This window comes from Emydura macquarii, unplaced genomic scaffold (genome assembly GCF_026122565.2).
Source record: "Emydura macquarii macquarii isolate MOO-44397 ecotype Brisbane River unplaced genomic scaffold, CSIRO-AGI_Emac_v2 contig_1253, whole genome shotgun sequence".
Taxonomy (NCBI): domain Eukaryota; kingdom Metazoa; phylum Chordata; order Testudines; family Chelidae; genus Emydura; species Emydura macquarii.
In genome coordinates this window covers 93,913,157-93,926,046 of record NW_027131390.1, presented here as the reverse complement: position 1 = coordinate 93,926,046, position 12,890 = coordinate 93,913,157, and the positions used below count along the sequence as shown (strand labels likewise).

Here is a 12,890-nt window from a genome sequence, read left to right as displayed (position 1 = left end):
CACCTTAATTAGCATGCATAGATTCCAAGACCGTTAGGAATCATTGTGATCATCTAGTCTGACCTCCTGTTTAACCATAGAGCTTCTCTGAAAGAATTCTTAGAACATATCTTTTAGAAAAATGTCCAATCTTGATTTAAAAGTTGTCAGTCATGGAGAATCCATCACAACCCTTGGTAAATTGTTCCAGTGGTTAATTGCTATCACCTTTAAAAATGTATGCCTTATTTCCAGTAGGAATTTGTCTAGCTTCAACTTCCAGCCATTGGATCATGTTATACCTTTCCCTGATAGAATAAAGAGCCCATTATGAAATATTTGTTCCCCATGTAGATACTTACAGATTGTAATCAAGACAGCTCATAATCTTCTCTTTGTTAAACTAAATAGATTGAGCTTTTCGAGTCTATCACTATAAGGAAGGTTTTCTAATCCTTTAATTATTCATGTGGCTCTTCTCTGAACCTTCTCCAATTTATCAGCATCCTTCTTGAATTGTGAGCACCAGAACTAAACACAGGATTCCAGACGCAGTTGCACCAGTGACAAATATAAGATTAAAATAATGTCAGTACTGCTGCTTGATATACTCAACAGAGGTGATGAAGCCTGATAGACCCAAATTCTCACCATTAAGAACGGGGAACATAACATTCTCAGCAGCAGCACCCTGACTGTAAAACTCCTTACCAGAAGAGATCTGATTCAGTGCAAAATACTGAAATGTCAAAATACACATTTTTGATGAAATCCTTCTCTTGAGTTGAACTCTTTCAAAACATGAAAACCTGCACACACAAAACCCTCTGCAATGGAGGATCACACAGAGGAGAACTTGTGTAAGCTCAAAAACATCCTTTTGTGTAGCACTTCGATAGATAGTACTATGTAGAGATAAATAGTCAGAGGGTTCATCCTTTGCTCCAGTTTCTCACCTTGCGATGTGAAAGTCTGACAAACGAATGTCCCTAACACACCACTCTGGTCTGCCTCTGATGCATCCCTCCTCACAGTGGTAGTCCTTGGTTAGCAAAGACCACTCAGAGGTGCATTCACGGAGGTTCACCTCTCACCCCTTGGGGAGAGGGCATTGAGCAATGCCCCTGCTGCTGCCGCCTCTGCAACTGGCTCACATGCCACTGTTGTGTCCCTGCTGCCGCTCTCTGCTGCTGCTGTGCTTCTGCCACACCTCTTTATGACTTCATGTTCTGAGTTTCCACCACTAAACCCAGCCCTCAGTGATTTCAGCAGAGAGTGGGGAACTTCACTGCTGGTGTATTTTCTGTGTTGTCTTTTGCTGCAATGCTTTTCCCACACAAGAGCTAAGGTTTAGCCCGTAGACCTGCTCAGCAGTGATGTCAGTTCCAGGAATCACCTACCAAAACAAGGTTTCAAGTGAGTCTAATCACCTTTGTCTTTAAACACTGGAGAGGGGCAGATCATATGGTTTCTAAGACTCTTTAGGCAGAGTGCAAATCACCAGGTAGAAACACCTGAGACCACCCAATCTTCTCTTCACTGGGATTTGGCATTCCTACCCTTTGCTTAGCAAATAAGGTTCTGTTTAGGGTGACCCCCTTGATCAGGGCATGCTAAGCACAGTTCTGCTGCCCTTTACTCGTGCAATAAGGATAACACAATTTCATTACCTCTGCATTCAAATGTGATGTGTCATCCAAAACCAGCCAAAATTGATCATTTTGGCAAAGCAGCTCTGTCTAGGCAGAGGAGGCATTTCTATGCAAACATGCTCTGCTCCTTAAGTTTCCACCCCTCTTCCCCTTTGTTCATCCCTAGATGTCAGGGGAGAGCTTATTCAGACCCTTCTTACACTATGTACAAGAACATTCTTCTCCACTGGGTGATAACTGTAGTATGTCAGATATTTTTCTGGTGTAGTTGACTTTTTAGTGACAGCCAGTGTGTATATTTAAAACAACTAATACACATGCGTAGAGTTTGCTTTTCATAAACTCTTATTGCATCATAGGGCCAGTCAACTGACAAAAGCAAGACCATTGAATTGTTATGGTTTTACCCTCTACTTTAAAGTTTGTCTGTTGATAAACAGGCACTGACAATAGCACATGGTTGCTGTTAATTAAATATTGCTCAGCAGCAGAATATCCACTTATTCTATATACTGCAATTCTAAGGGGATTTTTCAGTCTTGTAGACAGATGAAGTTTAAATATCTTTGAGCTGAGATAAATTTAGTTATATAGTATAATTTTAAATGCTGATGGCCTGATCAGAGATGCCAAATACTCACACTGACTAGGAGGTGCAGACACTCACACCTCTGAAGGCCAGTCCCTATGGGATCCAATCTTCACACTTGGTGCCTAAAATTACCCTTCTATAGTAAATCTTTACATCACCTAACGGCTGATTTATAGGTGCCTAAACCAAGTATTTAGATGATGAAATAAGGATCTATATATGCTTATCCTTAGACATCCAGCTTTGAAAATTGGGTCCTGTATACTTTAAAAGATATGATATTTTAATCTGGTGAGGGGCAAACTATGATAGATTGGCTTGTTCAGTTAATTGTGATTCTCTTTGTCTTCATGTGAAAACTGGAGGGCTGCATTAAAGCTGTGATAATCTACAAAAGTAACTTCTGCACAAAAGAATTCCCCCCTATAATTTTATGTGTTGTGGGAGTACAATTATTTCATGCATGTCATGTACAGAGTTTGCGCCTCTTTGCTGGTAATAAACCCTGTGAATATATCCAAATGTGCACAAGATATGCTATGTACTCTTTGAGAGAGAGCAAGTCAGCTAATCTGGAAAGCACCTGTAAATTAGAAATAATTGGCAATATTCACAAATATTTATCCATGAATGCATTAAAAAATTCAGATGTACTTTGAGGCTAAAAATAACTTTGATATTCACTAGATATGTTAAGAGAATGCTGATGTATGCTGAGATACTTTTTGTGGGGGGCGGGGGAGAGAGAGAGGGGTTACAAATAATTTGCAGTTTGTTTCCTTGTAATATCTGCACTATACTTACAAATATCTTACAAAGAGAACACGCAGAATTTCAAGGTGGAAATCTTTTTCCACAAAAAACATCTAAAGATGTATGTACTTACGACGATTTATGTGACAAGCAAAACACACCATGCATATTTAACAAACACTGAAATTGAGATAACAGGACAGAGTGTTTGTTTTGGGGGCAAAGGAAGGAATGAAACTTATTTTGCACATATTTTAAGAAATGAAGACCATATGCAGATTGTATGTTAGGGAATATGGAGAAAGGAAGGCAATAGAAAAGGTAGCAGACATCTATAAAGGAGAATGGTAGATAACACATAACACTGGTCAACAGAAACATTACTATACTTAATATTCATATAGTGCTTTTTATTTGTAGATGTTAGATTTTACATAGGAGAGGAAGTATCTTCTCCATTTTACAGGTGGTCAGTTGTTTCTCAGTCTGGTACTGTTTGTTGGACCAGATTGCCAGTGCCTGTGAAAGATCCCCTACACTCGTAGATGGGATCGGACAAACATGATTTTTGTTTCTCTTCCTTTCCATAATTTTAATCCATTCTTTCTGGCAGGTCAGCTATTTTTTAACCTTCAATTGCACCCTGTATTCTAATTCACAAACCCTCTGATGTATCCAATTCCAATTTGGGTGTTTGTCTATGTGTCACTTACATATTTGTGCTTAAGAATTTAAATCTTTCCTAAACAGAACATTTCAAAGTATTTATATTCTGTATTATATATGAATTACCTGTACCGAGAAAATACTTTTTATCTTGCTCTGCTGTGTGTCACAACTTCAAGAAAGAGGCTAAAGAATTCAACTATTTTAGTCCACGTCTAGAAGCAATTGGTAATACCCAATAAACCTTAGAACTTTATGAAGCTATCACTTAGAGGCCAAATAGTCAGAGGTCCTTGAACACTTGGTACTCTGTTGATCTAATCTCAAAATTAGGTCCTTAGTTATTGACAGAGAGTTATAGCCTTGTGGTCTGAGAGCAGGATTATGAGCTGGTTTTCAGAGTTATTCTCTCTGTAGAGCAAATCACGTAATCTCTTGATGTATAGGTGCAAAAAGTTCTACATAAATATTAATAATATATCACCTGACACTGGTAGATAGGTCTTGAAGTAAGAAAATATATGACAAAGATTAAAGTGTTTGTTACTAAAGAATAACAAATTTCTGAAATAAAGAATCACCTACTGCCTCATTGTCTTTTATAAAACCTTGTTTTACACACATTATTTTTCTTCCAAAGGTTTTCATGGAGGACTTCCGAATGGAAAGCATGTCAAGTTACTCTCCTCCTTGACCAACAGGACTCTCGACGAAATAAGCACACAGCCCTTTGTGGAGGTGGGATACAAGTCCGGGAAGTGTATTGTGTCCAAAGTGTGATAGAATCCAGGGCGCACAAATTAAAAGAAGGTACGTTGTTAAAGGTTCTCCTAAAATGCCAACTACTGGGATCTATTAAACCGGAAAGGCAAAGAAATAGCATGAAGCTGCTGGCTTTTTTGCTGCCACTGAGCTGGAGACGTATGAATGCCTCAGTGACCTGCTAATAGACTCTCTGGAAGCTGGAATAGGGAGTCAATGGCCCCAAAGCCAGCAGTAAGGTATAGAGAGATTCCTTGCCTCCTATTGGTCCCCAGGATCTGAGGGGTTCTGGCTGTGAAACCACTGCCCATCATGTGCGGTGGCTGTGACACACTGATGTGAACTCTTCAGGCTCTTTCGGAATTATTTCAGAAAAACTTAGTCTTCCTCCTATCTCACAGGTCAGGGGATGAGGCAGGGAGGAGACCTGCCTCCCCCAACCCACTTGTTGAATCCACCTGGCCATTTTGTGGTGTTGGTTCAGTTATTTATATATATGTCAGTGCATTCCTGGTGTGGTTTAATCTTTTGCTCCGGACTGATACACAACCTTTCTTATGATTTGAAGGGGAAAGCCAAAATAATAATGTTACAACTTCTGAGCAGATGGACAGGTGTTGGGGTTAGAGTGAGTTATTTTCCTTTTGGAAGAGTAGTGAGTGGATGCAGATGCATTATGAATAATTTATCCTCATCTATTTTATCTGCAGTGTGTACTGCTCCTGTAGCAGGTGGCTTTGAGCAGAGATGGTAAGATAGTGAGAACACAACATTGTAGTTTAGACTTATTTACTTATAAAGCCAAAGCAAATCTTTGTGCAAGCAGATAGGACATGCAATCTGCCATAAACAAACACTCAGACTACAGAAAAACTGGACTGTTTGAATCTCCATTCAGTTCATATACAACTGCTGCTGCTTCTGTTCCAAGAAGCTGGGTTTACCTTGCTCTCCCAATACAAAAACATTCCTTCGTTCTTTATTATCTTGCAGTGCATGTGTCACTCAAAGAGTGTCTACACCAAATGAGGAAACTGTTTTAGTGACTACAGTAGCATAAAAGTTTTGGCTGTCCTTCTTACCCCTTGCAACAGTTTCTCGCATTTGACACAACCACCATTTGGGCACGTCCTCATGCAGTAAGCATAAAAACTATGATTGTGCTTGAACTTCTTGATTTGTATTGTGGTAGCACATAAGAGCCCCCTCACGGACCTTGACCCCCATTGTGCCAGATGCTATACAAACATAGAATGAAAAGGTGGTCCCTGCCTCAAAGAGCTTACAATTCTGATATGCTAAGGCACTTTACCCACAAGTACTCAGCATTGTTACTAGAAGCAATTTTTTTGCATAACTTCCAGATATGATGAACTGCTCTGTGGGATAGATTGTGGCTTTGTGTCCACAGTGGAAAGAATCCAATGTTAGCTGAAGCTTTTCAGATCAATCTGAGAAAAAGATGATCTCAGGCACTGTAACCAACCAGTACATTTTTTTGAGGAAATACTTAATTAAACACTGTTCAATGTATTGTGTTTTTTTGTGTACCTATCACAGGATATGCTTTTTAAAAAGTGAAAATGTTAAGGTGAATCCATTTATTTAAACACAACATCTTGATTTAACGTCTAACCAGAATTCAACTTCATCCCAAGGCTGAAAAATAACAATTCCATGTTGCAAAAAATTGTCAGATTTTGAAACTTGTTTTCATTCCAGAGCAGAACAAAACTGAGACCTTTTGAAATTTTTAATGGAAAAAATGAGAGCACAAGATCCATCAATAGCCTGTAGCCTGGTGGTTAGGGGCAGACACTGGGGATGTGGGAAAGCCAGGTTCATGCGTCTGCTTTGGAGCAGGGACTTAGCTCTCCCACATCTCAGGTGAGTGCCCTAATCACTGACCTATTATCTCTTCTAGGAGTGTTTGTTCTTTGTCAGAAATACCATCGTGGAACTGAGAAACTTTCCTGACAAAAATGTATTCAAAACCAATGTTTTAAAAACATTTCGGTTTCAACTGAGAATTTTTTTGTCAAAAATTGTTTGACTAGCTCTACTTCTGACCATACTCTCTCTTTCTCTTTCTCTCCCTCTCTCCTCACCTCGCCACGACCCCCCTTAGACTAAGAACACTACTGAACTACTTTGCCAACACACTGCTGGGTCTTGTCTCCATGGTAGTGTAGGTGCCTAAGTCTTTCTTAAACATCTGTCCTCCATACACAGATGAAAGAAGCTAAATTCTTAAATATCATAAATCATTTATTTTCCCTTCTGATACATAGTATAGGAATTTTGGTGCCAAATCCTGTTCTAAGTTATATCAGTGTAATTATAGACTAATTACACTGAATTTACTGGACACCAACATACTTTAGAACAGAGTTTGGCCTTTATTTCCTGTTTCTGGCCTCCTTAAAGCTTTTCTTTGTTCAAAACAGAATATATCCTATAAGTCATATGGGCCTTTACATTTTTCCAGAACAGCATCAAAACTCTTTGGGACATCATAAGCCTATTTAGACAGCTCTAGCTCTCTTTAAAAACAGTAAATGTTGCATAACAATCCCCGGGGCAACAGGAAAAATGCATATTTGTGTAAACAATGAAAGATATGAGCAGACACTATATATGTTCCAGCTGGCTAAGGAGCTCAAAGAACTTTGTACTGTGTTTGAATTATCAGTAACCCTGTCCTATATTCAATGTGCACTGCTCTTCAAATTCATGTCTATATTGGTAAAGCTGCAGGAAGAAGACAAATCAATTTATGATAAAGAAATTAGATTTTGGAAACTCAGATCTTTGAGTCCTGACCTTCCTGTCTTGTTTGTGAAAGTATTTGGAAAGAATAGGCTAGAATATATTGGCTATAGGAAAATTTGACTGGGACCTGGAGAGAAAGATAACTGATGGTCAGCAGTGTCATGAAAGAATCTTTATTTGCTAACTGAGTGGTGATGCTAATGCTGGATCATCCAGCATCTGAATTAGTGGATCCAATTCAGAGTAACTTTTTTTTTTTAGGTAAGAAACCTGCCCTTTCTTATCAAAATGACCTGGCTTGAGAAGATGACAAAGAATGAACCTCGACAGTGTGTGTCAGATTTGCATTTTTGGGATGTTGAGCTATTGATCTAACATTCTGTGAGCAGAATTTATAAGATTAAAGTCACATAATAAACTAATAAATATGTAGTAGCTGGCTTCTTCAGTGGAAACCTTTTGGAAGCAGGATTTAAAACGATTTTACTCAAATCTTTGAGGTGTAAAACTGGCAAGCTTTAAATTAGTAATTCAGGAGTTTAAGGGTTTTAATTCCTGGTGTGGGAAGCAACTTATTTATCACAGAAGTATAACATTTTTAGTTCTCAGATGTCTGGGAACTAGCTGAAGTGAAAAGAGCAGATTACGTAGGAAACTTTAAGGTAAAATAACTAACTTTTTTTTTTTTTTTTAATTGACTTTTCTCATGAAGGTACTTGATATGACATGTAACATTTACTCCATTATTACAGGTGCCTTTATTCACAGAGCTGTTTGTTATATCGTTAAGTACTTAGTCTGCCACACCCAATCAATTTGCATGAGACTGTAGAGTTTAGTTCAGTTTCTTATCTTGAAGTCTAAAAAATCAAGTGTGCATTTTTATATTTTAGGGTCTTTTATGCCACTGGATTATGTAAAAGTCATTCACAACCCCATAATAAATCAGTGCTAATGATTCATTTTGAAGTCTGAATAAGAGGAGGAGTGACTTATTTAATTTTTACAGTTTTGGGGGTGTATTATTTACACATAAAGGACATGATATTTTTGCTTTTTATAAAAACTAAAGGACTTAATTTCTCTTTGTTCACCAAACTGGAACATTCACGAAAGGACAGTCACAAAAAATAAATTTAGAAGAAAAATATCCTAATTTTAAACCAGTATTAAAATTAGTGAGGGGCTAATCTCACACTGTTCAGAGGTTTGGTCCAGAGCCTTTCCTGAAGTTTATCCAAAGCTTTTGGATTCCCTTCCCTTTCTTCTACATGACTTCTCTGGCAATGTGACTTCCCAGTGCCCTGTGCCCTTTTCTCAAAGATTTCTAGTACATTATGACCCTTGCTTTTTTCTAACCAATGAACAAGCTACAAACAATCTGCACACCCTCTCTTCCTATGATCACCTTTGTTGGTCCCCAGTACCCTTACTCCCTTAAGACTCTTCCAATAGACTCTCAACTGCATCTCTCCTACCTTTGGCTGATCAGTCATTGTACTTACAATAATAAGTTCTATGCCCCATTGTAAATGTTTGCCAGATATATGTCTATCATGGTAGCACTGAGATGCACCAAGCAGGATTGGGGTTATGTTGTACTAGGAGGTGTACAAACGCAGGAAGACAGTTTTTCTGCATTGAGAAATTTATAAATGTCACTTAATTCATGATGCAGGGCTTCCTGATTGTTCCTCAATATACTTAATCACCTTTGCTTTTGGCACATATTATTAACTTTTCTCCATACTGAGATTAGCCTTTTATTTATACTCTGAAATAGTATTTATATTATGAAATACTTTTTCAATTGATAATGGGACTTTACTTCTCACTTTGTGGCTTCCAAATTTTTTTAGATGCATAAAATGTCCCTTCCTATTGGACACAAGGTTCAGCAAATTTCCGTAACAGTGTCGTGTGAGGAGCTAATATCAGAGCCATTTCTAAGCTAAATAAAGGTGATCCAGTTATCCGTTGTCCACTATTTTGTCATCAGTATCAAAACAAAGTCTTTCAGGTTAGAGAACTCTGACTTACAACTTCTGTAAAGGTGATGATTTGTTTCAGTTGTATGCTCATGTGGGTGTTTTATATTGTAATTCAGTCTTCAATGATTTTCTCAACTAATCTCCTTTAGTTATTTTTCAAGTTATTTCACTGACCCTGACATAAGAGTCACTGGCCTATATTTTCTGGCATCACCAATAGGAACTTTAAAAAATGGATACTCTCCCCATCTTGAACTCTGATAACAATTAACTCTGTATGGTTCTGCCAAATATATATTGACTTCTGTTGTGGTGAATATCAAGATGTATTGCCCTAGGAGGTGAATATTGACTAATGGAAGGCAGAGTTGAGATACTCCTTAAAGGACAATAAATTTTGACGTCACATTGTTACATGTGTTAAAAATACGTTTGTCAGAGATACCTAGGAACTTCTCCGTGTAGGTGTTCATTTTAAACTCACAGTCTTACAGGAGATGAAGTTAAAGGTCCAGGAGAAAGTATGATTTACCTCCCGGGGGAGTGAAAAGTAGTTTTGGGAAGATTTGCAGGAATCAGGATGCAGTCATGTGCATTCACTCTGTGATTGGTTCACATTGCTCTTTATCTCCGTATTGGCCTGTGTGAATGTAAACAGTTGAAACTCACTGTATCAGTATAACTGAATTTATTAACCCAGAATTAATTTATATAAGTAACTGCTATAGAAATGTGCAATATTTCAAAGAGTTGAAAGAGTTACAAGATTTGCAATCAATTGAGTTTTCATGCTTATGCCACAGCTCCAAAAGAACATAGGATTTTAAAAAATATGAACAAACACAATCCATAGTAAATGGGATAATATTTGATTTGACACTGGTTTTTGTTTTCAAATATACTGTAAATAGTGTTTAAGTGCAATTATCAAGTAAGTTAGAAGATGCAAGAAACTCTGACCCTTCGAGTATATAATGACAGAGGTCTGGCAGCTCTGTCCATTTATTACAGCAATACACTGAATTCTGTCCCACTGACCCTTTGCAACAGAACATCCTTGATCTGGGATGAACTATTTCTGCCTTGTAGGAGACTGCATATTTGCGTTCTGTTATCTGGCAATGGAAAGAGTCACCAAAAGAGATACTTCATTGTAATACTGAACAAAGAACTTCATTAGAATAAGAAAAACAACATTATATGTAAAGTACTCTGTTTTTTTCCCCCTCTGCTTTACTTCAGAAACTTCACCCATCTGCTGGAACTCAGGCCAAGGTCAATGAATGGACTCCCTCCTAGAATTAGTGGGAGCCACCTTTGAGTTTGGGGTTGTCAGATGGCTAGACTTTACTAATGCTCAATTCTGTGTTACAGTTCACCTGTCATTCATGTGGTAACAGAAGCAGTGCTTTTACAGCCACCACATCTAGTCAAAATGACTGTAAGATGTGTTTATTAATGCAGCCTATTTCTCTTCTGTTCTTATTTCTGAAATATTTTCTTAAGTTTTGGTCTCTGTAATATGCATTTGGAGGACTTTTTGACATTTGACCATATCCACACACACATTTTCTAATTCGAGTTACTTTTAGCAATACTATATTGATACTCTAAATGTTTGGAATGCTATAATTTTTATTTCATAATTATTTCAAGAGATGCACAACATAGCTAAAATGAAACATTTAGTTATATTAGAATGGGATGTGACTTAATTCTTAAAGTTGACTCTGTGCCCAGAACTGATTTGCTTTCCTTTTCTTCCCTGGTGATCCAAAAAACGATAAATTATTTTGCTAAACCTAGCACTGAGGAGATATTAAGTAATGCAGCAAGCCTCTTGATAAAAAATAGTCTCGTGGTTAAAATTCTAATATATATCTTACCCTTTCTGTCATTAGACTTCTGCAATCTGTAGAAAAGGTCTATTTACTTTAGCAGTAAGGTGAATTGGATTCCTGCCAACTTGTTGTAGTCCCTAAATGAATATGTCAAAGACAATATTGTTTCTCAAAAATCACTCAGAAAGTAGTCTTTTTACATAAGTAGTATCTTTCATTAGTTTTAAGTTAAATTTCAGCTATTTCCATTTAATAGTACAGTTATATCTTAGAATGCCGGAGGAGCAAGAGGTATATGAATTATGAGTCTATGAGTTAAAATCCAAGGTGCTGCTCAGTGTTCCTGCATCTGAACTTGAAGTATTGGTTTGAGAGAACCTTGTGCATTAATGTTTGCTGGGACTGAGCATCAAAGCCTTGTATAAAATCAATTTAAGATAGTGGATTCCTGCAAGACTAAAGTAGTAGACAATCAGGAAGAAGCAAAGAAATGATTGCTAATACATATTGCATATAGTTTTTGAAAGCCCTTTTCCAGTCAGTCCTATGGTCCCTTCATTGAATTTATTGTATGTAAATAGACAGATCTGGGCCATATTGGTTTCCATGATGAAGAATCTGCTGGAAGTGTGCAATCTATCCATGATGTACAGCCATGGAGATGTATGTCATTGATGATGTGAATGAGGACAAGATTTGGATGTACTGTTGGAATTTAGTTAAAGCAATGTGGTGTGTGAATCAGATGAGAATTTAATTAATCACCTCATCACGATTGGGCTCTGCAATGTTAATAGGAATAAAAAGTGGTAAACACATTTTTTTTCCATCTAGAGCAAGAAGGTCTGACCTCTGAATATTCAGAGGTTGCAGATCTGCTGAGTAAGGAGTTTTAATTTTTACATAGTCACTTTCAGAGAGAAAATACACTTTGTATCCCGATTCAGCAGTCCAGGCCTAGAAAGGAAAGCCCTTAAGCATGTGCTTAACATTAAGCCAGCATTTAATTGTCTTGCTGAATAGGGATGGACCTTAGCAAATGCTTAAATACTTTGCCTTTAGAACATAAATACTTTGGGTCAGGTAAAATTTTTGCTGCTTCATTAGGGTCTAGCAGGTTGGGTTTGCTCCTGGGAACAACTGCCAATAGTAAATTCAGCAGCTCTGTGAATTTTGTAAGAATGAAACTACAGTCTCTAACATTTTTCGTTTTAGTCTCTAGGCCTGTTGACAAGAAGTTATGTGTTGGTCCTGCTCCCTCTGCCTCCCAGCTATGCAACATTCCATGCTCTTCTGAGTGTCTGGTTTCCTCCTGGTCTGGATGGGGACCCTGTGTTCATGAAAACTGCCAGGATCACCAGGGAAGAAAAGGTGCATTTAACTGTCTCTCTTGTATGCTACCTACTGTAATTGTCTGAATTAAACTAAACGCCAGCCTGTTAGGATAGGAATTCAAAAGCAATTGGGTCCAAATGTGGTTTGCTATTGAATTCAATTGATGTAAGTTGGAACGTTCAGGCTATTGGGCTTGAATAATATGGGTCAGATCCTCATTCCTACTCCAGCTCCTTTATCTTGGGTAAGAGATTTAGAGAGGCATAAAGGGGCCTTAAAAGCCTTCTGAGAACATCCTCAAAAGCCCTGATATAGGCGGCATGCTGGGTGTGGAACTGGAAGGCAGGAGTGGAGCATCAGGCTCAGAGTTGCAACATGTAAACAGTGTGGAGATTCCGGGCAATGCTGGGGTTCATAGGGTATCCTGGGAAGGCTGCTGCAATTTAGACAGGCACGAGGGGCTGTCTAAATTATGCTGGGATTCTCATAGACTATAAGGTGAGAAGGGACCATTATGATCATCTAGTCTGACCTCCTGCACAATGCA

At 38.0% G+C, this 12,890-nt stretch overlaps 1 protein-coding gene across 1 annotated transcript in view; it reads left to right on the top strand.

Annotated features, from left to right (window-relative positions):
• THSD7B (thrombospondin type 1 domain containing 7B) overlaps positions 1–12,890 on the top strand; it is a 461,283-nt gene that overhangs the window by 188,761 nt on the left and 259,632 nt on the right. The window contains exons 7-8 of the mRNA XM_067549515.1: positions 4,283–4,452; positions 12,224–12,379. Of these exons, the coding sequence (XP_067405616.1) occupies positions 4,283–4,452; positions 12,224–12,379 (326 nt within the window). The remainder of the gene's footprint in view (positions 1–4,282; positions 4,453–12,223; positions 12,380–12,890) is intronic.